We start from the raw sequence: 22,008 nt of genomic DNA, 5'->3' as shown, positions 1-22,008 counted from the left end.
GCTCTCCCTGAGGCAAGGTCCCCACCTAGTCCCCCTGCCCTCGTGTGCTTCCAGGCCCACTCACCACAACCCCTCGAGTGATCCAGTGCAGCAGGAAGGGGACATAGGCCTTTCGGAAGAGGCCAAGCAGGAACCCCTCTCCCTGGCCAGGCAGGGGCAGCTCCCGGGGCTTGACGCAGCAGCAGACGTCCAATCGGGAGGCCTGGAGCGGGAGGCAGCCCCCCGAGGTAGTCCCAGAGCAGACCAGATCCCAGGGACCACCTTCCTGCCCCCAGGGAGTGTCACCTTCTGTGGGTGGCCTGTGCCAGTGCCGCTCATGGAGACATACCAGTGTGCTGTTTTCTTTGCCTTTTTTTTAAAAATCTTGATAAAATATCTTTAAATTGTATGCCATCATTTGAACCAACAGATCAACTCCTGTCGATCTCTCATTTATACAGCTGACCCTTGAGCAACATGAGTTTGAACTGCCTGGGCTCACTTATCCCTAGATTTTCTTCCACCTCTGCTGCCCCCGAAACAGCAAGACCAAGCCCTCCTCTTCCTCCTCTTCCTCAGCCTACTCAACCTGAAGACAATGAGGATAAAGACCTTCATGATGATCCACTTTCACTTCGTGAATAGTAAATAGATTTTCTCTTCCTTATGATTTTCTTACCAACAATTTCTTTTTTCTAGATTCCTTTATTGTAAGAATACAGTTTATAATACATATAACATTCAAAAGATGTGTTATCGACTACTTATGTTATCATTAAGGCTTCCAGGTAATAGTAGGCTAGTAGGAATTAAGTTTGGAGGGGTCAAATGTTACCTGCAAACCAGGCATGGTAGCTCACGCCTGTAATCCCAGCATTTGGGAGGCCAAGGTGAGTGGACCACTTGAGGTCAGGAATTCGAGACCAGCCTGACCAACATGGTGAAACCCCATCTCTACTAAAAATACAAAAATTAGCCAGGAGAGCTGGTGGGGGCCTGTAATCTCAGTACTCGGGTGGCTGAGGCAGGAGAATCGCTTGAACCCAGGAGGCAGAGGTTGCAGTGAGCTGAGATCACGCCATTGCACTCTAGCCTAGGTGACAGAGCGAAACTCCATCTCAAAAAAAAAAAAAAGTTACATGCAGATTTTCAGCTTCTCAGTCAGTCAGTCCCCTAATCTCCACATTGTTCAAGGGTCAACTGTGTTTTATTTCTGAACCTCATGCGCTTAAGGAGGTTTGATTATATTGCAAAATTTGTCAAAACGAATTTATTTTTCTATAGGAAATTGGAGAATACATGGCCTAAATATTACCTTCCTGGCGCAATGCCCCTGTCCCCCACCCCATTCTCTGGGCCATCTCTGTGGTGGTAAAGCCACCCCATCTCCCTGCCATGGTGGGAACCCAGGGGCAGTTCCCTCAGTACTGGCCCAGCTGCCCCTACCTCCTGCCTCTTGCTGTCCAGGGAGAGCAGGGCCACAAAGGCAGATATCTGCAGGAGGAAGTCAAGGACCACTGCAAGGCCAGAGGTCAGGGCAAAGGTCCGCACAGCTGGCATGGGGGTCAGGGCCCCTGTGAGGGAGCAAAGGGCTGTCAGGGTACCCTGGCTTCAAGGGCAGAGTGGGAGCTGACATTGACAAGGTGCAGGGGGAAGGGGGTCTGCACTATACCCACTGCCCTCTGGGAACCCCTAGGCCCCGGCACTAACCCAGCAGGCCTAATGCCGAGTGGGAAGGGTCTGCCCTAGGCTCACCTAGGAAGAAGCAGATGGCCTCAGAGAGGCTGCACAACAGCATGCTGGGGGCCACCCTGCCCAGGGCTCGGCCAATGTGGACCTCTCGCGGCTCCCCAGGCCTCCGGGGCAGCCTCTGTGTGGGAATAGCAGGGATAAGAGCCAGGGCCCTCCAAGGGCACCATCCCTCAAAGGCCAGCAGGGAGCTGGCAAGTGCCCAGAGCTGCAGCCAGGCCTGAGGAGCTGCAGCCAGGCCTGAGGAGCTGCTGTGACCTTCCTGAATCATCAAAGACCCTCACACTCTCCATGGCCAATGTTCATCTTCCAGGGTCTGGCTGGGAGAAATGCTTGGTGCTTTCGAGATGTCTGTAGCATCCTTGTTCCAAGCATTGTTGGAACCCTGTTCACCAACAGGGAGAGGTGACATCGACTCTGATTTATCCTTACCGTGGAATGCTACGTAGCAGCATAAAGACAGGAGGAGGCTGTAATGTACTAACATGGAGAGGTTTTACTAGACATTGCAAGGGGTTAACAGAAAGCTAATTCCGGATGGTAGAGGCAGGATGAAGTCATTTATGTCAACACACTCTGGTTTCTACAGATATTGTAAACATGAGTGTCGATGAACAGAAAGTCTGCAGGGAGACCCAGCAAATTCACGCCAGAGTCCCATCTGGCCAGGAGGTGAGGTTGGCAGAAGAGTGGGCAGTTGGGGGTATGGAGAGCTCCTCCCTTCTTACCTGGTACTCAAGAACAAAGATGAAGATGTTATCAGCCCCCACGGACAGCACCAGGAAAGGCACCACTTGCAGGATGATCAGGGAGGAGCGGATACCCAGGTAGGAGAAGAAGCCCATGGCAGCCATGACTGCTCCCAGGACCACGGCCACCCCGCCAAGGCCCAGCGTGGCCTTGGAGTCCACCTGTAATGCAAACAGGCTCAGCCCCCTGGCCACCTAGCACCTACCCAGTATGCCCACCAGCCTCAGCTAGGCGAGACACCACAGCAGGCAGGCACCCTCCGTGCCTGCAGGTCCCCGATATGCCCCCGGTGGTGAGGAGCTCACATCTCACATTAAAGCCCCTCTGCAGAGCCATCCTCCCAAGGGTAGGTCCATGAAACCCAAAGGCATAGGTGAGCCTACTCCATCTTCCTTGAGCACGCATTGCAAGAGATTGTAAGTATTAGCTTTGCATTTGGGCAAGTCAGGGTATGGCATGTAACAGAAAGAAAACTGCTCTTAGGTCAGGTGTGGTGGCTCACACCTGTAATCTCAACACTTTGGGAGGCTGACGAGGAAGAATTGCTTGAGCCCAGGAGTTCGAGACCAGCCTAGGCAACAAAGCGAGACTCCGTCTCTACAAAAAATTTAAAAAAAAAAAATGGCCAGGAGCAGTAGCTCATGCCTGTAATCCCAGCACTTTGGGTGGGCAGATCACCTGAGGCCAGGAGTTCAAGACCAGCCTGACCAACATGGAGAAACACTGTCTCTACTAAAAACACAAAATTAGTCAGGTGTGGTGGCACATGCCTGTAGTCCCAGCTACTCAGGAGGCTGAGGCAGGAGAATTGCTTGAACCTGGGAGGCAGAGGTTGCAGTGAGCCAAGATCGGGCCATTGCACTCCAGCCTGGGCAACAAGAGCAAAACTCTGTCTCAAAAAAAAAAAAATGCTGGGCGCAATGGCATGTGCCTATAGTCCCAACTACTTGGGAGGCTGAAGCAGGAGGATCACTTGTGCCCAGGATTTTTGAGGTTGCAACAAGCTAAGATCATGCCGCTGCACTCCAGCCTGGGCAGCAGAGCAAGACCCTGTCTCAAAAGAAAGAAAGAGAAAAAAAGAGAGACAGAGAGAGAAAGAGAGAGAGAGAAAGAAAAGAAAGAGAAAGAGAGAGGGAAGGAGGGAAAAGAGAAAAGAAAAGAAAGAAAAGGAAAGAAAAAGAAAAGAAAACTGCTCTTGGCCTTTCACTTTCAGCACAGAACACCTTCGAGAGGTATTACCCTTTGGGGCAGCCACTTAGGTGTGTCCATTCTGCTGTTCTGAGATGCTTTGGTTAGGAAAGTTGTAGAAGGCCTGCTGAAGATGCCTGGGGTCCTGGGCTAGCCCACCTAGCTGTGTCCCTCCCGCTTCTCACCATCACTCGGCTCCAGCTGGAATAGCTGCCCAGGGCCAGGGAGATGTACAGGAAGATGACAATGTAGCTGGTGGCAAAGATGGGCAGGTCTTCAGCTGTGGTGCGATTGATCTCATCTTCCAGAGAGCGCTGTGGACACACACCCGACCAGCCCCCACTGACCGTGCCTGCTCCAGCCAGGCCGGCTCTCAATAGCTCAGTCACTGGGCACTAACTGTGTGTTGTGTCACAGGGCCTGATGGCCCCCCATCATCCCTGGTGAGGCTACAAGAACAGCCATCACAATCACCCTGTTCTGAGCAGGCAGCCACTGCCCAGGTTGGGGACACAGGAGCTGACCCAAGACCACCTGGGTTGCACCCCCAGAGCCAGGGACCCTGCAGCCCCTACCTCAGCCATGAACGTGACCTGGAACTTGCCAGCCGTCCGACGCTGGAAGGCTCGCATTTCCTCCAAGAAGGCCTCCTCCCACAGCTGGGCCTGGGCCAGTCGGGGGTCCCCAGCAGGGTAATTGTTGAGGGAGAACGTCATGATCAGGGCCTCCGCCTCAGAATAGTCCTTCCCTGGGATAAGAAATGCTCAGTCCCTTCCTGCTGCACCCGTGCCTCCCTCCCCCTCCAGCTGCACCCCTATATTCCCTCCCCCATCTAGCTTCACCCCTGCCATCACCCCTTGCTCCTTCTCCCCCACTCCTTCTTCATCTGATTCATGGCCTTACCTCCTACACCCCACTTCTCTCAGGCAAAGGTAAGACCTTTGGGCCCAGGCAAAAAACCAGAGTGCCTGAGTAACACTACGAGAAGATAAAGGAGATGGCAGAGAGAGGAGACAGGACAGGGTCGGCCTATAGCTTCCAGAAACCAGGTCACCCCCAGGCTGTGAGAACCCCCAGCACCACCCCCACCCTCCCGTCTATGGTTCCTGCCCCAATACTGCATCTTCCTTGGCCTCCTCTCAGGGCCCACTTAGCTTACCTTTGTACCCCCCAACGGCAAGGAAGGGGAAGACAGGGGCCCCGTAGTCAGCCATGCAGCTCAGGGCCAGGGCTGTGCCATCCTTGAAGGTGAGCGGGGCACTGGAGGGAGATGACCACAAAGGGAAAGGGCTCTTCCTGGCCCTGCCCACTCCCTATGGCCCCTCCCTTCCCCTCCCACCCCAGACCCACAGCACTACGGAGGGTGAGCTAGTGGGGTGGGGGACACTGGCTGCAGATAACTGCAGATAGCCCAGCCCAGTGGGTCCTAAATGGCTCCCATCCAAAAGATCTCCTGCAGGCCCCCACCCACGGAGTGAGTTGGAGCTGCCAGGTGCCTCCTCTGTGCCAGGCAGGGGCTGCTCCGGGCCATGTCCCTCTGTGCCTCTCACATCTCCACACACTAGCCTGACCTTCCTGGCTCTGACAGTATCTGATTCTGGATTGAGCATCACACCTGAAGTCCCATGAGGGTGGAGGAGCTGGGATTTGAGCCGTGGGGTCCGGCATGGGCTGTCTCAAATGTTGCCCTCTCAGCCTCCTTCTCCTGCCTAGGGCCCCCCAAAACCCTCTAGGTATTGAGGTCAAATTTGGAATCCTGGAGCCCAGGAGCCAATGTTTTCAGAGTTTACTAGCCTGGTACCCTCAGGCAATTCTGTAGTTCCTTCAGCTTAGCCCTTTCTGCAAAGCCCATCATTGTGAAGACACGGTGGGACATCAGAGCGAAGCTCTCTACGCCCCTCTCTCAGCTCTCAGCAAGCAAGTGCTGGTTGCTGTGTGACCTTGAGCAGCTTACCACACCCCTGCGAGCCTCAGTTTTCATGTCTGTAAAGTGGGGATAACTGGACCACCCAAGAGTTGTTGTGAGCACCCAAGTCAAAATAAAGATAATGCCCTATAATGGACTATAAAGCTAGCATCAGACATGAGTCTGAGGTCAGACCACGATGCCTCCCCAGAGCAAACAATAGCTCCTCTCATTCCCGCTGTTTCCAAGAGACAGCCCTTGGGTTCCTGGCACAGACACTCTGAGAAACAGCCCAAACTTGGGGCCCAGCCAAGGGATGCAGAGCTAGATAGCGGGGGACAGAAAGTGTCAGCACTCTCTTCCAATCCAGTGGTTCTCAAAGTGTGGCCTAGGGCCCTTAGGTGTCCTGGAGATCCTTTCAAGGGTCTGTAAGGTCAGAACTGTTTTCATAATAACACTAAGATGCTATTTGCCCCTTTTAACTCTCATTTGCTCTGGAGTATGGAGTACTAAACGTTCATTTTGAGGACCTCTGCTCTACTCCAACCTCAAGGAGCCTCCACTGCCACGGCCCCGCTGCTGCCCTTGGCTCTTGGGCGCCTTGGCCCAGCAGCCTTGTTGGCAGCACACCAGAGTGGACAGAACCAGGACCGAACCCCAATCAATAGAAGTGTATGTGGCTGTGGCCTGCCCTAGGACACCCGGCCCAGGTGCCTGAGACCAGCCATGACCCCTGGCCTGAGGGCACTTTTTCCAGTGCATACCATGGTACCTCACCAGCTACTGACGGCCCTATGGCACCTGGCACAGAAACAAGAAGCAAAACAAGGCAAATATAAACATGTGCTGTGCCAATCGGACTCCTCTGTCAGACTTAAACCAAGAGTGTGGCAGGGAGCTCCACATGTCAGGAGCTCTGCAGAAAGACAGAGTGGACCCGGGGTTGAAGGGCCAGTGATGGCCATGCACAAACCTGCAGCCATGAGCAGGAACTCTGGCCAAAGGAAATGGCGGCTGGACGAGGGGCAGAGATAAGCATCTGGGCAGCCCCAGGCCAGAGTCATAGGAATAGCTACCTCTGGTCCTTCAGGACCAGCTGTATGCCCGGCCAGGTTCCCGGGAGGCCATGGCAGCCCAGCCCCAGCCCGCTCCTCGCTTGGGCCCCACCACGGACTCACTTGGCACAGTACAGAAAATGGTCCTTCCAGTCGACTTGGGAGGTCTGCCCCATCAGTGTCTGGTTGGCCGTGAGCAACAGGAGCGTGCGGTTGTTCTGGAAATACTGCAGAAGGCTGTTGATGCAGCAATCGGAGAGACTGGTATTGTCCGGATTGAGGGGGGCGTAGCAGATGTGCTGCAGGGAGATGTTGCGCTGTGCTTCGGGCGACCACACCTGGAGGTGCCGCAGCCTCTCCTGCAGCTCCAGCAGCTCCAGCAGCAAGTCCAGGTCCAGGATCCCGCTGAAGTTCTTGGGCCCCAGCAGCAGGGAGTCATACCTGTAGCTGGACCGGTTAGGAGCCGTCAGGATCACCTGGTTGGTTCGGAAGAAGGGGCCGAAATGCTGGTCATGAAAAGCCTTCTCAGTCCGGGCTTGGCTGTTGGGGGCCGACCACAGCTCCACGGGGTCCGTAGTGAGTTCTGTAAAGACCAGGCCCGCTGCCAAGACCACCACCGGGATGACAGACAGCACCAGGATGGTCAGAGGCCACGAAGCCACCCAGGTGCCCCAGCCCTGGAAGAACTGGCCAAGGAGGGTGTGGGTGGAGAAGCTGAGCTTGTCAGAGAGGCTGGTGCCCTTCTTGGGGTCCACCGTCTTACTTTTGTCCCTGGTGGGGGCCACACGGAGTCCCACGAGCAGGATGGCGACCACAGCGAAGACAGAACAGAGGATGATGATGAGGACCAGCCCACCCGGCATCCGGCCCAGGCGGAAGGTGGAGTCCAGGGCCTGGGGACGGGCGATGGCAGGACAGGATGCAGCACAGTCCTGGCAGGAGCAGGCCACTGCGTCGTCACCTTGGGACTCATTGCAACGTGCAACCCCCTCATTCAGAGGCTGAATCCCACTCCCCACAGCCTGGCTGGGCTCCAAGAGGTGGAAGGTGATGTCCAGTGGGGCCAGACCATTGCCTGTGTCTCCCTGGAAGTTGAGCCAGCGCTGGGCATTGCAAAGGGCAGAGCCATACACGCCACACATGGTGCCCACAGCCAGCGTGGCAGCCGCAGGGACGCGCACACGGCTGCAGGAGTCATAGCTCTGCTCAGCAAAGCTGTGCTGGTAGAAGGCCTCATAGGCCACCACAGCTGGGAGTTGTCCAGCCCCTAGCTGAGCCACGCGGGTCACATTGATGAAGAGGCTCTGGTTGGGGCTGCATGTGTTGTGGCAGTGCAGGTTCACGAAATTGTCAGAGCAGGCTGGGCAGCGGGTGAGGAGGGCCTTGGTGATCGACAGACTCGCTTCCAATGATACCAGCTGCTTGGCGGAGCAGCAGGCTTGGGTGTTGGGGCCGGTGTAGAGGCGGGGGCAGATCCTCTGTAATAGGATCAGGTGATCACCTGTGATGTTGCGGGCTGGCGTGTTGGACAGACAGGACACGTTGGAGAGTGTCGTGAGGCCTCCAGACAGCTCTGGGTTCTTCCCACATTCGTCATAGAAGGCGCAGTAGCCAGGCTGGTGGATGGGTGTGTAAGGCTCGCTCTGCGCCTGCAGACACAGTGACATCACTCATGGGCCCTGACACAGCTGGGTGCCATCCAGGCAGCAGGCAGCCAGGGAGGGCGTGGGGGTAAGAAGGACATGGAGCAGGGGCAGGGAAGGGGGGAGTGTGGGGAGTGGGAAGCCTCCTGGAGGCATGTGCCAGCCAGGCAGCCAGTGTTGGAGTGACAAGTGGGCGGGGCAGCCAGGCCTTTCTTCCTAGGTGTGGCCTGATAGACCTGCAGTTTAGGAAGGTCCTGCTGGAGAGGCCAGGTATGGGTAAGGAGGCAAAGTTGACTCCAAGGTGCCGGGCCCTGCCCACATCAAAGTCAGCCTGAGTCCCCACACTGCACACCACATCCAGAGGCCAGGGTCTCTCATGGAGAGTCTGTGCAGGAGGCCCCCTGGCTCCCACCACCACCACCACCACTACCTGCTTGAGGCCGAAAGCCATCACACCTCCCAGACACAAAGGGAGTGAGGAACTTAAGAGGTGCCAGTCCTGGATCTTCTCCCAGGACTCCCTAGGTGATGCTCACTAGGTAACCCCATCCCAGCACCTCCTTGCCTCAGACCTCCCTCAACTGCAGGCCTGGACCCCACCCAGTAGGGCCAGTGACAGGAGGGACTTGGAGCACCCCAGTCCAGCGACCTCTTTCACCCCTGTGTGCATTCAACCCTGTGACCTGGAAACCCTCCACCTGCACCCCTCCTCTGTGGGGCCTGGCATCCCTCATGTGTCCAGAGACTGGCCCAGCCTGCAGGCCCTGAGGCTCCCTTGCTGTTACCCAGTAACACTCGCCTGGTACACGGCTGGCCCCAGGGTCCCTAACTGGAGGCTGTAGGGGAGGTGGAGCCAAGCCCTGGGACTCACCAAGCGCAGGAGCAGGGCCCACAGCAGCCAGCCCCTCAGGCCAGCCTCCGCCATCCCGGGTCGAGAAGGGGTCAGCGGGTAGCCGCGCCAGGCCTCAGGGATAGCCAAGGGCTGAACACACATTAAGGCAGCCTCCTCCCCTTCGATGACAACCCTGGCCTGACTGGGTTAGGGACCAATGAGGCTGAGCCCTGCTAGTTAATGATCCACCACTCCCACTGTTTGGCCCCAGTCCACAGGCCCCCGCTTTAGATGAGCCTCATCATGCGGGTGCTAGGGTCTCCACTCACTTCCCAAAACGACCGAAGCCAGAGGGCTGAGTCAGTTAGGGGAGAGACCACGCTATCAGCCCCTAACTCAGCTTCTGCTGGAGTTGGTGCCAGGGCCTGGAGGCACAAGTGAAACCAGGCACTGGCTGGGCTCCGGCCTCAGGAACTCAGCATGGCCGAGGAACCTCCGCACCCGCCCTGGCTCAGCCTTAGACCCCCGATCTGCCCTACCCCTTCTTGGGACCAGGGCCAGCTATGGGCTCAGAGGCACCCTCTGCACTGTCATCCCTAGCAACTGTTGTTAATTAATATTAACAGCCTGATAACAGAGGGGCAGTCAGGGTGGAGTGACGCAGTGACAAAAGTCCCCTCCTCCAGGAAGCAAAGGGAAAGAACAGCTCACTCCTGGGCCTGACAGTTACAGAGACCCCAGATATCGGAAGACTCTCCTTTGCTTATTTTGCTCTTCATCCCCACTTCCCCCTGACCTTCTCCCTCTTGTCCCTTGCCTAGGTCTGTCCCATCAGTCACCCCTAGCAAGGGACAGAGCATGGCCGGGAGCCTTGAGCAGCCCTGCTCCACCAAGGCCCAGGGGCGTGGTACACACTTTCTGCTCCCTCTTGATAGGAATCTTCAAGGCCTACCTTGGGCTCTCACTATCACCAGGATGGGCCATGACCTTGGCCCCCATTACCAAAGCTGAGCTGCAGATAAGGGCAGCTTGTTGGGAACATCACCTGCGTGCCATCTACTGGAGACAGCTGCAGGGAGGGACATGTCTCTAGTGTTCTGTGGACCCCTGCCTGATTCACAGGGGAGCCACCCAGCCTCATGCAGGGGAAGACAGAGGCTGAGAGGAAGGGGGCCAAGGCAGGGTCAGGCTGACCCCTAAGTCCTCAAGACAGCCATAGTGGAGAGGACAGACAGTCAGCAGCCAAGGGCCTGCCCCTGGGAGTGACAGCTCCATCCAGCACCTTCCCAGAACTGCTCCCAAGTCCCTGGCCGGCAGAGTGGGCCACCACCCACGAAGCTGCCTCTCTAGGTCCTCTGTTCCTGGTGTTGTCATCTAGTTCTTCCAGAAACAGATCCTGAAACAAGGATCCCAGTGCAAAAAGTTTATTGGGGAGGTGACCCCAGATGACAGCAGTTGGTGAGTGGGGAATGAGCCAGGGGATGGAAGGAAGCTGACCAGAGTGCATCCAAGAGCTTTCTCCTGCCCCCAGGGACCTCCAGGAGCTGATGGGGACATGTCCAAGAGGGTCGCCTCCAAGGAATAAGGACACAGACACCTTTCCACCACGTTCTTCTGTCACTGGTAGAGGACATTCCTGGAAGCTTTAGCCCCAGCATGTAGCGGGCACACTCACTGTCAAAGGGCCTTAGGCAGGGCTGTGGGCACTTGCAGCAAGAAATCACTGTTGGCATGCATGGGGCTGAGTGTCAGAACAAGCATATGAAAGGCCCACCTTGTCTTTCATATATTTCTTCCCATGGGGGCTACCTAGGCTAGGCCCCTGGAGCCCAGTTGTGCCCAGCCTAGCACCACAGAGAGAGAGAATCCAGCTATGTGATCTCCTGGGGTCATCTGTGAAACACAAGCAGTGTAACAGCAGCACAATCCGGTTCGGAATGACAGTGAAAATTTCACACCTGATCTCCCAACCCAACTGCCAGTGCCTCTGGACATACATGCCGAGTTGTGACCATATGATATGTACACATGCATCCTGCTTTTTCTCTTGACTTTTCACAGAAATCCTCCCTGTTGCCTTCAATCTCTGATCAGCATGTCTGTGACTAGGTTATGGTCCACAGAACTCATGGATCTTCTCCTCTTCTGGTGCTGACTGTCAGGCTGGTTCCCAATAGATCATTTTTGATAAATACGTTTCTGGTTGACTTCTTTGCGCCTAACAATGTTTCCTATTATTTTTAAAATTTATTTCCTTAAAACAAGTTCCCCTAGATGAGATTTGTGAGTCAGAGTACAATGTTTACCATTCTTTTTTTTTTTTTTTTGAGACAGAGTCTTGCTTTGTTGCCAGGCTGGAGTACAGTGGCACGATCTTGGCTCACTGCAACCTCTGCCTCCTGGGTTCAAACGATTCTCCTGCCTCAGCCTCCCAAGTAGCTGGGACTACAGGCACGTGCCATCATGCCTGGTTAATTTTTGTATTTTTAGTAGAGACAGGGTTTCATCATGTTGGCCAGGAGAGTCTTGATCTCTTGATCTTGTGATCCGCCCTCCTTGGACTCCCAAAGTGCTGGGATTATAGGCGTGAGCCAGCAGCCCCAGCCCAGTGTTTATGACTCTTATGTGGACAGCTCATCATGTCTTTCCTCAGGCTAATCTAGGATTTATCGGGTAATTATCAGATCCTCAGTTATTGGCATTTGGTGAAGGGTTGATGCCAGTCTTGAGTAATGAAGACTCGGTGATTTCCCGAGGGCCGTGACTCTTACCGCTGACACGGGCAACTCGCAAAGGCACCATCTCCCCGCAGTCTCACCTTCATCATGTATTGTTTGTCATTAGACCTTACTAATTTAATGACTGCCAGATAATACCTCATTTTCCACTTTTTGTTGGTATTAGTAAGATTGATATTATAAGCTTGATGTTAGAATCATAAGACATGCCTGAAATGTGGCTACTCTGAGCAGGTCCAGAGAGGGGCGCAGAGCTGTGCCAGTTCACTGAGGGAGCAGCCGGGGGTGAGGCAGCCATCAGCAGAGCAGCCCTCTGTGGTTGGCTCTGGGGTGACACCTGGCAGAGGCTTCCCCTGGTGAGTCATGTGGAGACAAGCCCTGGAGACACGAGGATCACTCACTGAAATAAGCCAGGCACAGAAAGACAAACTTCACGTGTTTTCACTCATTTGTGGGAGCTAAACATTAAAACAAACGCATGGCAATAGAAAGTAGGTACAATGGTTACCAGAGGCTGGGAAGAGTAGTGGGGAGGTAGGGAGAAGCAGAGATGGTTGACAGGTACAAAAATATAATTAGATAGAATAAATAAAAGCTGGTATTTGATAGCACAACAGGGTGATTACAATCAGCAGTACATTTTAAAATAACTGAAAGGCTGTAATTAAACATCCTTTTACAGAGAGGTAACACAAAGAAGTGACAAATGCTTGAGGTGATGGTCACCCCATTTACAACCTGATGTGATTATGACACATCGTATATCTGTATCAAAATATCTCATGTACCCCATAAATATATAATCTACTGTGTACCCATAAAAATTAAATTTTTTTTTTAAAAAAATCACTCGCTGACTTGCTGTTCTGCATCCCAACAGCATTCAAAGAGTTTGGGGATCTGGGTTGAGAGGAAGGTAGGTGACATTGCTAAGCCGGTCACCTGACCTGGGTCACAGGTACCTCGGCTGGATATGTGTACAACACTCTGACCGGTACAGATGTGAGTAATCACATCCCCTACTTCTGGCTCTTTGGGGTATCCAGCCTGCTGGTGGCCTCTTCGTCTTTCTTGCCATCAGAACCTGCACTCTGGTGAAGGACTGTGTCTACTGCTTAGGTGAGAGAGGCTCTCCCTGCTCTCCCAGGCCTCTTTGCAGCTAGCAGGGGCCCTGGGATCCCCATGGGAAGGCTTTTTCTTTCCTCGTGAAAGGAGAGGTAAGCAGCTGGCATGATATTCTAGCCTTCCCCGCTTTGCGCTGTGCTAGAAAGATGGAAGGTCTGTAGCTGTAGCAACCATCTTGTGGTCCTGAAGCACTGAACACGAGGAAAAAGTCGAGATGCAAAAAATGCCATTGGAAATGACATCTGCAAAATGGTGGCCTAGGAAGCTCCAAGCTCTCATTTCCAAACTGAAACACTGAATAAACAAGCCCAACTGTCAGAATCAACTTCATTGGCACTCTAGAAAACAAAGGCCTATAGCAACCAGGCAAACACTCAATTTAAAAAAGGCCATCATCAAAACAGTAGGAAAGTTTTGCGGTGTTTTCACTTAGTCTTGCCCCCTCCCCCTTCCCCAGCATGGCAGCAGTCTTGGTCTTTTTTTTTTTTTTTTTTTTTGAAGCAGTTTAATTCTGTAGCCCAGGCTGAAGTGTACTAGTACAATCATGGCTTACTGCAGCCTCAAACTCCTGGGCTCAAGCAATCCTCCAACCTCAGCCTCCTGAGAAGCTAGAATTGCAGGTATGTGCCACCACACCCAGCTAGTGTTTTAAATTGTTTGTAGAGATAGGGTCTCACTGTGTTGTCTGGGCTGGTCTCAAACTCCTGGCCTCAAGTGATCTCCTGCCTTGGCCTCCCAAAATGTTGGGATTACAGGCATGAGCCACTGCACCCAGCCAACAGTTTTGGAATTGAGACAACAGTAGCACAGTTCTCAGTTCCCTCCCTCCAAAGAGAGCAGGCCTTATTTGCAAACTATTATGTGCATCTGTTCTTATCTGGTGGATCCTGGAAGAACTGATGCAAGATGCTGTATCTCTTGCCTAAAATCAGGACATTGTTCAGAAAAGATGCCTGGGGCAAGAGGTTATAGGTAGAGACATGCCATATACCATTTTAAACCCAGAGGAGAAGCTTGGACAATTTGGATATTCAACAGCAATTTGCGGGCGCAGTGGCTTATGTCTGTAACCCCAACACTTTGGGATGCTGAGGCAGGCAGATTGCTTGAGCCCAGGAGTTTGAGATCAGTCTGGACAACACAGCAAGACCCTGTCTCTACAACAAATTTAAAAATTAGTTGGGGGTGGTGGCATGCACCTGTAGTCCCAGTTACTTGGGAGGCTGAGGCAGGAGGATTGCTTGGAGCCCAGAAGTTTGAGTTGTGAGCCATGATTGTGCCACTGCACTCCAGCCAGTGCAGTAGAGCAAGTCCCTGTCTTAAAATATATATGTGTATATAAATTTTTAAAGCAGTTATGAGCCAAGCACAGTGGCTCATGTCTGTAATGCCAATGCTTTTGGAGGCCAAGGTGGGAGGATCACTTGAGGCCAGGAGTTTGAGACCAGCCTGGGCAATATAGCAAGACCCCATCTCTACAAAAAATAAAATTTATAAAAAGTTAGCTGGCATGGTGGCATGTACCTGTAGTCCCAGCTATTTGGGAGGCTGAGGTGGGAGGATCATCTGAGTTTAGGGGTTTGAGGCTGCAGTGAGCCATATTGCACCACTGTACTCCAGGCTGGACATTGACTCAAAAAAAGAAGAAGAAGAGGCCGACAGGTGCAGTGGCTCATGCCTGTAATCACAGCAGTTTGGAAGGCCAAGGCAAGAGGACTGCTTGAGGCCAGGAGTTTGAGACAAGCCTGGCTAACATAGTGAGAGCCTGTCTCTACAACAAAATAGAAAAGCAGGCTGGGCATGGTGGCTCACACCTGTAATCTCCAGCAATTTGGGAGGTTGAGGTGGGAGGATCCTGCCCTGATCCCAAGAGTTTTAAACCAGCCTGGAGAACATGATGAGACCCTGTCTCTACAAAAAAATAAATAATTGGAAGGGGCCAAGATGGCCGAATAGGAACAGCTCTGGTCTGCAGCTCCCAGTGAGACCAGGGCAGAAGGCGGGTGATTTCTGCATTTCCAACTGAGGTACCCAGTTCATCTCATTGGGACTGGTTAGGCAGTGGGTCCAACCCACAGAGGATGAGCAGAAAAAAATAAATAATTAGACAGGGTTTAGGCACCTGCTGTCCCAGCTACTTGGGAGGGACACAGGAAGATCACTTGAGCCCTCAAGGTTGAGGCTGCTGTGAGCTATGTTCACACAGGACAGGACAGGACCGGATGGGATGGGACGGATGGGACAGGAGAGGAGAGAAGAGAGGAGGAGAGGAGAGGGGAGGGGAGGGGAGGGGATGGAAAGGGAGGGGAGGGGAGGGGAAGAAAAGGGAGGGGAAGGGAGGGGAGGGGAAGGAAAGGGAAGGGAAAGGAAGGAAGGAGGAAAGAAAGGGAGGGAGGGGGAAGGAAAGGAAGGAAGGAGGAAAGAAAGGGAGGGAGGGGGAAGGGAAGGAGGGAGGGAGAGATGGAAAGAGAGAGAGAGAAAGAAGGAAGGAAGGAGAAAGAAAAAAAGAGAAATAAAGAAGAAAAAAGCAAGAGAAAAAAGAAGGAAGGAAGGAGAGAGAGAAAAAGAAAGAAAGAAAGGAAAGAAAGAGAGAAAGAGAGAAAGAAAGAAAGAGAGAGAGAGAAAAGAGAGAGAGAAAAGAAGGAGGAAGGGAAAGGAAGGGGAGGGGAGAAAAGGGAAGGGAAGGGAAAGCTTAGCTGGGCATGGTGGTGCTTTCCTGTAGTCCCAGCCACTTGGGAAACAGAAACAAGAAGATCACCTGAGCCCAGGAGTGCGAGGCTGCAGTGAGCCATGATCATGTCACTGCACACCCGCCTAGATGACAGAGCAAGATCCAACTCAAACAAAAATAAAACAGCTATGTATACAGGAAAATTGAGAATGCTACATGCATGTCCAGGGCAAAACACATGTTCAGAAAAGCCCTGAAACTTTTGTCACAGGCTGATCCTAGGCTCAGAACAAGCCTAGATAAGTGTTAAAGAGTCCCAACCCAATTTGCAAAAGATGGGAGAGGTATGCTTTGTGTGTGTGTGTGTGTGTGTGTGTGTGTGTGTGTGTGTGTGGTGGTGGTGGTGGTGGTGGTGGTGTAGTTTTTAGCTCCTGGCATTCAGGGAATTCTCTGTCAAAACACTGGCTAAACACAAGCTGAAGAAACAGACACTTTGGTGACCACAAAAAAACAATGAATGATCTTTGCAAAAATAGCTTGGGAAAGTATAAAAACAAACATTACTACAGCCTTCAGCAATTAAAAAAAATGCTGAGGAAGAGAGAGAATCTGATTTCCAGACTTATCACATTATAATAGTCAAACGTCCAGTTTGCAACAGCAACAGCAAAATCACAAGGCAGACAAAGAAACGGGAAAAGATGGCCTATTCAAAGGAAAAAAAAAAACAAGTTGACAAAAACTGTGTCCAAGACAGCCCAACATAAGACTTATTAGACAAAAACACTTTAAAATAGCTATCTTAAAGAGCTAAGAGCAAAAATAGATGAGGACTAAAGTAAATTAGGAAAGCCATGCATGAATAAAATGAGGTTATCAATAAAGAGAAATTATAAAAAAAGAACCACACAGAAATTCAGGACCTGAAAAGGATAATAACTGAAATAAAAAACTTCACTAGAGGGGCTCAAGAGCAGATTTGAGAAAGCAGAAGAAACAATCTGTGAACTTGAAGGTAGGGCAATTGAAATCATCAAGTCTGAGGAACAGATGTGAGAAAGAGTGAGGAAAAGTGAACAGAGACTAAGTTACTTATGGTACACCATGAAGCAAAATAACATGGGTGTTATGGAAGTTCAATAAGAGAAGAGAGAATGAGACAGATTATTTGAAGAAATAATGGCCTAAAACTGTCCAAATTTGATGAAAGACATGAATATTAAATATCTAAAAAGTCCAATAAACTCCAAGGAGTATAAATACAAAGAGACTTATATTGAGACATAATATAATCAAACAGTTGAAAGGCAAATACTAAGAGAGAATATTGAAAACAAGAGAAAAGTGACTCATCACATACAAGGTGTCCTCAATAAGATTATCAGCTGATTACTCACAAGATATGCTGAAGGTCAAAAGGCAGTGAGCATGATATATTTACAGTGCTGAAACAAACAAAATTATCAACCAAAAATCCTTTTTCAGCAAAACAATCCTTCAAAAATAAGTGAGAAATTAAGACATTTTCAGATACATAATAGCTGAGAAAGTTCATTACCACTAGACCTGCCTTACAAGAAATGCTAAGGGGACTCTTTCAGTTGAAATTAAAGGATACTAGACAGTAACTCAAAGATGTTTGAAGAAATAAAAATCCCCAATAAAGGTATTTACATGGGTAAATACAAAAGCCAGAATTATAATAACTTTGGGGTTTTTGGGGGGAGGTTGTTTTTTGTTTGTTTTGAGACAGACTGGAGTGCATTAGTGCAATCACAGCTGTGTACCACCATGCTCAGCTAATTTTTTTATTTTTAGTAGAGACAGGGTTTTGCCATGTTGGACAGACCGTTCTTGAACTCCTGACCTCAAGCGATCTGCCCACCTTGGCTTCCCAAAGTGCTGGGATTACAGGCATGAGCCACTGCACCTGACCACAAAATAGAATTTAAATAAAGAATTGTTACAAGAGACAAATATGACATTATACATTACTAAAAGGGTCAATTCATCAAGAATATGTAATACATATGCACCAAACAATGTGACCTTAAAATATGTAAAGCAAACATTACATAATTGAAAGGAGAAATAGACAATGCAACAATAAGTAGTTGGAGACTTTAATACTCCATTTTCAATAATTGATGGAACAACTAGACAGAAGACCAGTAAGGAAATAGAAGTCTTCAACATTTATAAAACATGTGGGCACTTGTATATATACAACATTCCACTCCACAACAGCAGGATACACATTTCTTTCAAGTGCACATAGAATATTCCTCAGGATAGACAGTATGTTAGGTGACAAAACAAGTCTTGTTATATTTTAAATAATTAAAATCATAGAAAGTATATTTTCCAGTCACAATGGAATGAAACTAGAACTCGATAACAGAAGGGGCTGAGTACGGTGGCTCACATCTGTAATCACAGCACTTTGGGAGGACAAGTTGGGAGGATCTCCTGGGCCCAGGAGTTCAAGATCAGCCTGGGCAACATAGAGAAAGAAACTCCATCTCTAAAAATAAAAAGAAGCTGGGTGTGGTGGTTCACACCTGTAATCCCAATACTTTGGGAGGCTGAGGGAAATGAATTGCCTGAATCCAAGAGTTCAAAACTTCCTGGGCAACATGGTGAAATCCCATCCCTACCAAAAACACAAAAAATTAGCCGGTGTATTGGTGTGTACCTGTAGTCCCAGCTTCCTAGGAGGCTGAGGTGGGAGGATCACCTGAACCTAGGAGATCAAGGCTGCAGTGAGCCATGATCACACCACTGCACTCCAGCCTGGGCCACAGAGTGAGACCCTGTTTCAAAAAAAAAAAAAAAAAAAAAAAAATTAGCCAGGCATGGTGGCACACACCTGTGGTACCAGCTACTTAGAAGGCTGAGGTGAGATAACTGCTTGAACCCAGGAGATCAATGCTACAGTGAGCCGTGATCACACAACTGCACTTCATTCTGGCTCAAAAAAAAAAAAAAAAAAAGTAAATAAATTACAGGAAAAAATCCCTGAAAATTCATGATATTTTGAAATTAAACAACACATGATTAACAACCAATGGATCAAAACATAAATCACAAAGGAAATATAAACATACCTTGAGACAAATGAAAATGAAAACACAACATACATAAACTTATGAGATGAAGCAAAGCTGTGCTAAGAGGAAAATTTTTAGCCATAAGCGCAATCGAAAAAGAAGAAAGCACCCTGGCGCGGTGCCTGTAGTACCAGCACTTTGAGAGGTCAAGGGGGCAGGATTGAGGGAGACTAGCCTGGGCAACATGGATAAAACCCTGTCTCTATAAGAAAGATACAAAAAATTAGCCGGGCATGGCACGTGCCTGTAGTCCCAGTTACTCGGGAGGCTGAGGGATGAGAATCACTTGAGCCCAGGAGGTCAAGGCTATGGTGAGCTGAGATCACACCACTGCACTCCAGCTTGGGCAACAGAGCAAGACCTTGTCTCAAAAACATTTTTAAATTTTAAATTTTAATTTTTTTTTTTTAAAGAAAGGTCCAGGTGTGGTGGCTCATGCCTGTAATCTCAACACTTTGGGAGGCCATGGCAGGGGAATTATATTAGGCCAGGAGTTCAAGACCAACCTGGAAAACATAGCAAAACCCCATCTCTACAAAAAAGGAGAAAAGAGAAAGAGGAAGAGGAAGAGAAAGAAGAAAAGAAGAAGGAGGAGGAGGATGTTGGGAAAAAGTTGAGTGTTGGGAGGGAAACTGAGGCAGGGCTTGCATAATGTCCTCTGGAATGTGTCTAGACTTGCTGGTCCCTTGCTTTTAGCCCTACTAGGCTCCTATTTCCATTATCTCGAGTAGCAGAACATGTTCCATATACATGCTAAACCATCACAGCTGTAGATCATGCACCTGCCCTTTTGACCTCCACATTCTCACCACCTGTTTCTTTGTTGGATTAGCAATAAATACCGTGGGCTCCCAGAGCTCAGAGCCTTGGCAGCCTCCATGATTGATCATCCCACCTTTATCTCTCAAACTCTTTTTCTCAATCCTTTGACTCCACCTGGACTTTGTCACCCCCACGACCTGGTGTTGGGTATGATCACCCCAACAGGAGGAGGGGGAGGAAGGGGGAGGGGAAAGAAGGAGGAGGGGTAGAAGAAGAGAAGAAGAAAGATTTGAAATTTTCTAACTGCACACCTCAAGGAGCTAGAAAAAGAAAAAAGTAACTCAAAGCTAGAATTTTTAAAAATATGAAGACTAGAATTGAGATAAATGAAATAGGGAATAGAAAACTATAGAGAATAGCTATGAAACAAAAAGTCGATTTCTTGAAAAAAATCTTCTGAAGGAGCAATCTATAATACAAATAATACAGAAAATCAAATTTTAAGAGAAAAAATCAACAAAATTAACACACATTTATGTAAGGTGACTAAGAAAAGGAAGACTGATATTACCAAAATCACAAATGAAAGTGGGAGCTTTACAATTTTACAGAAATAAAAAATACAAGATAATATAAATGAACATATAATAAACTGGATAATCTAGAAGAAATGGACAAATGCTAAACATTCAACTACCAAAACTAATTCATGAAGAAGCAGAAAATCTAAATAGACATATAACTAAGGAAATTGAATCAGTAATTTTTAAACTCCCTCAAAAGAAAAGCCCAGGACCAGATGGCTTCACTGGCGAATTCTAGCAAACGTTTAAAGCAGAATTAATATCAGCTGGGCATGGCGGCTCACCTGTAATCCCAGCACTTTAGGAGGCTGAGGCGGGCAGATCACCTGAGGTCGGAGTTCGAGTCCAGCCTGACCAACATGGAGAAACCCCCGTCTCTACTAAAAAATACAAAATTAGCTGGGCGTGGTGGCACATGCCTGTAATCCCGGCTACTCGGGAAGCTGGGGCAGGAGAATCGCTTGAACCCAGGAGGCAGAGGTTGTGGTGAGCCAAGATCACGCCATTGCACTCCAGCCTGGGCAACAACAGCAAAACTCCATCTCAGAAAAAAACAAAACTCTAATTAATATCAATCCTTCTCAAACTCTTCCCTAAATTGAAGAGGAAAGAACACTTCCTAACTTACTCTATGAGACCATGTTCATAATATCCTGATCCTATGGTATACTGACACCAAAACCAAAGACACTACAAGAAAACTACAGACCTCATAAATATTGAATAAAATATTCAATATCCTTCATGAATACTGAGTAAAAATACTAGTGAACCAAGCTGAACGACGTATTAAAAAGATTATACACATTGACCGGACGCGGTGGCTCAAGCCTGTAATTCCCATACTTTGGGAGGTCGAGGCAGGCAGATCACTTGAGGTTAGGAGTTCGAGACCAGCCTGGCCAACATGGCGAAACCTCTTCTTTACTAAAAATACAAAAGCTAGCCGGGTGTGGTGGTGCATGCCTATAGTCCCAGCTACTTAGGAGGCTGAGGCAGGAGAATCGCTTGGACCCGGGAGGCAGAGGTTGCAGTGAGCTGAGATCATGCCACTGCACTCCCGCCTGGGCCACAGAGCGAGACTCCATCTCCCAAAAAAAAAAAAAAAAAAAAAAAAAGAGTATACACCATGACCAGGTAGACTTTATTCCTGGAATATAAGGATGGTTCAACATATGGAAATCAATTAATGAACGAATGAACTATAACAGATTAATAGAATGAAGGGGAAAAAAATCACATGATTCTCTCAACTGATGCAGAAAAGACATCTGACAATATCCAACATCCTTTCATAATAAAACCACTCAGAAAACAAGGAATGCAGGTAACTTTCTCAACATGATAAAGGCCATATATGAAAAAAAAAAGTCCAGGTGCGGTGGCTCACACCTGTAATCTCAGCACTTTGGGAGGTGAGACGGGTGGATCACTTGAGATCAGGAGTTAGAAAACAGCCTGGCCAACATGGTGATACCCCATCTCTACTAAAAATACAAAAAATTAGCTAGGTGTGGTTGCGCACGCCTGTAATCCCATCTACTTGGGAAGCTGAGACAGGAGAATCGCTTGAACCCAGGAGGCAGAGGTTGCAGTCAGCCGAGATTGTGCCACTGCACTCCAGCCTGGGCGACAGAGTGAGATTTCATCTCAAAAACAGAAACAACAACAAAAAACCCCACAGCAGGCCGGGCGCGGTGGCTCAAGCCTGTAATCCCAGCACTTTGGGAGGCCGAGACGGGCGGATCACGAGGTCAGGAGATCAAGACCATCCTGGCTAACCCGGTGAAACCCCGTCTCTACTAAAAAATACAAAAATCTAGCCGGGCGAGGTGGCGGGCGCCTGTAGTCCCAGCTACTCGGGAGTCTCGAGGCAGGAGAATGGCGTGAACCCGGGAGGCGGAGCTTGCAGTGAG

General features: G+C 49.8%; 1 protein-coding gene and 1 long non-coding RNA gene across 4 annotated transcripts in view; one reads left to right on the top strand and one right to left on the bottom strand.

The window, feature by feature from the left end:
• The window catches only part of LOC140709636 (uncharacterized), a 33,011-nt gene extending 32,136 nt beyond the window's left edge, over positions 1-875 (top strand). The window contains exon 4 of the long non-coding RNA XR_012090299.1: positions 441-875. This is a non-coding gene — a long non-coding RNA (uncharacterized lncRNA). The remainder of the gene's footprint in view (positions 1-440) is intronic.
• The window catches only part of NPC1L1 (NPC1 like intracellular cholesterol transporter 1), a 46,562-nt gene that overhangs the window by 18,858 nt on the left and 5,696 nt on the right, over positions 1-22,008 (bottom strand). The window contains exons 3-11 of one of the 3 annotated variants that reach the window (XM_073008894.1): positions 9,142-12,240; positions 6,751-8,276; positions 4,826-4,926; positions 4,242-4,414; positions 3,852-3,980; positions 2,457-2,639; positions 1,735-1,849; positions 1,426-1,553; positions 65-202 (exon numbers count right to left, since the gene is read on the bottom strand). In XM_073008894.1, coding sequence (XP_072864995.1) covers positions 65-202; positions 1,426-1,553; positions 1,735-1,849; positions 2,457-2,639; positions 3,852-3,980; positions 4,242-4,414; positions 4,826-4,926; positions 6,751-8,276; positions 9,142-9,264 — 2,616 coding nt within the window. In that variant the 5' untranslated portion in view covers positions 9,265-12,240. Of the gene's footprint in view, positions 1-64; positions 203-1,425; positions 1,554-1,734; positions 1,850-2,456; positions 2,640-3,851; positions 3,981-4,241; positions 4,415-4,825; positions 4,927-6,750; positions 8,277-9,141; positions 15,185-22,008 lie in introns of those variants that run through there. The other 2 variants (XM_073008895.1, XM_037988233.2) reach the window with 2 other exon arrangements.

The sequence above is a fragment of the Chlorocebus sabaeus genome, chromosome 21, assembly GCF_047675955.1.
Source record: "Chlorocebus sabaeus isolate Y175 chromosome 21, mChlSab1.0.hap1, whole genome shotgun sequence".
Classification (NCBI taxonomy): Eukaryota; Metazoa; Chordata; class Mammalia; order Primates; family Cercopithecidae; genus Chlorocebus; species Chlorocebus sabaeus.
This window is presented reverse-complemented; position numbering and strand designations above follow the sequence as displayed.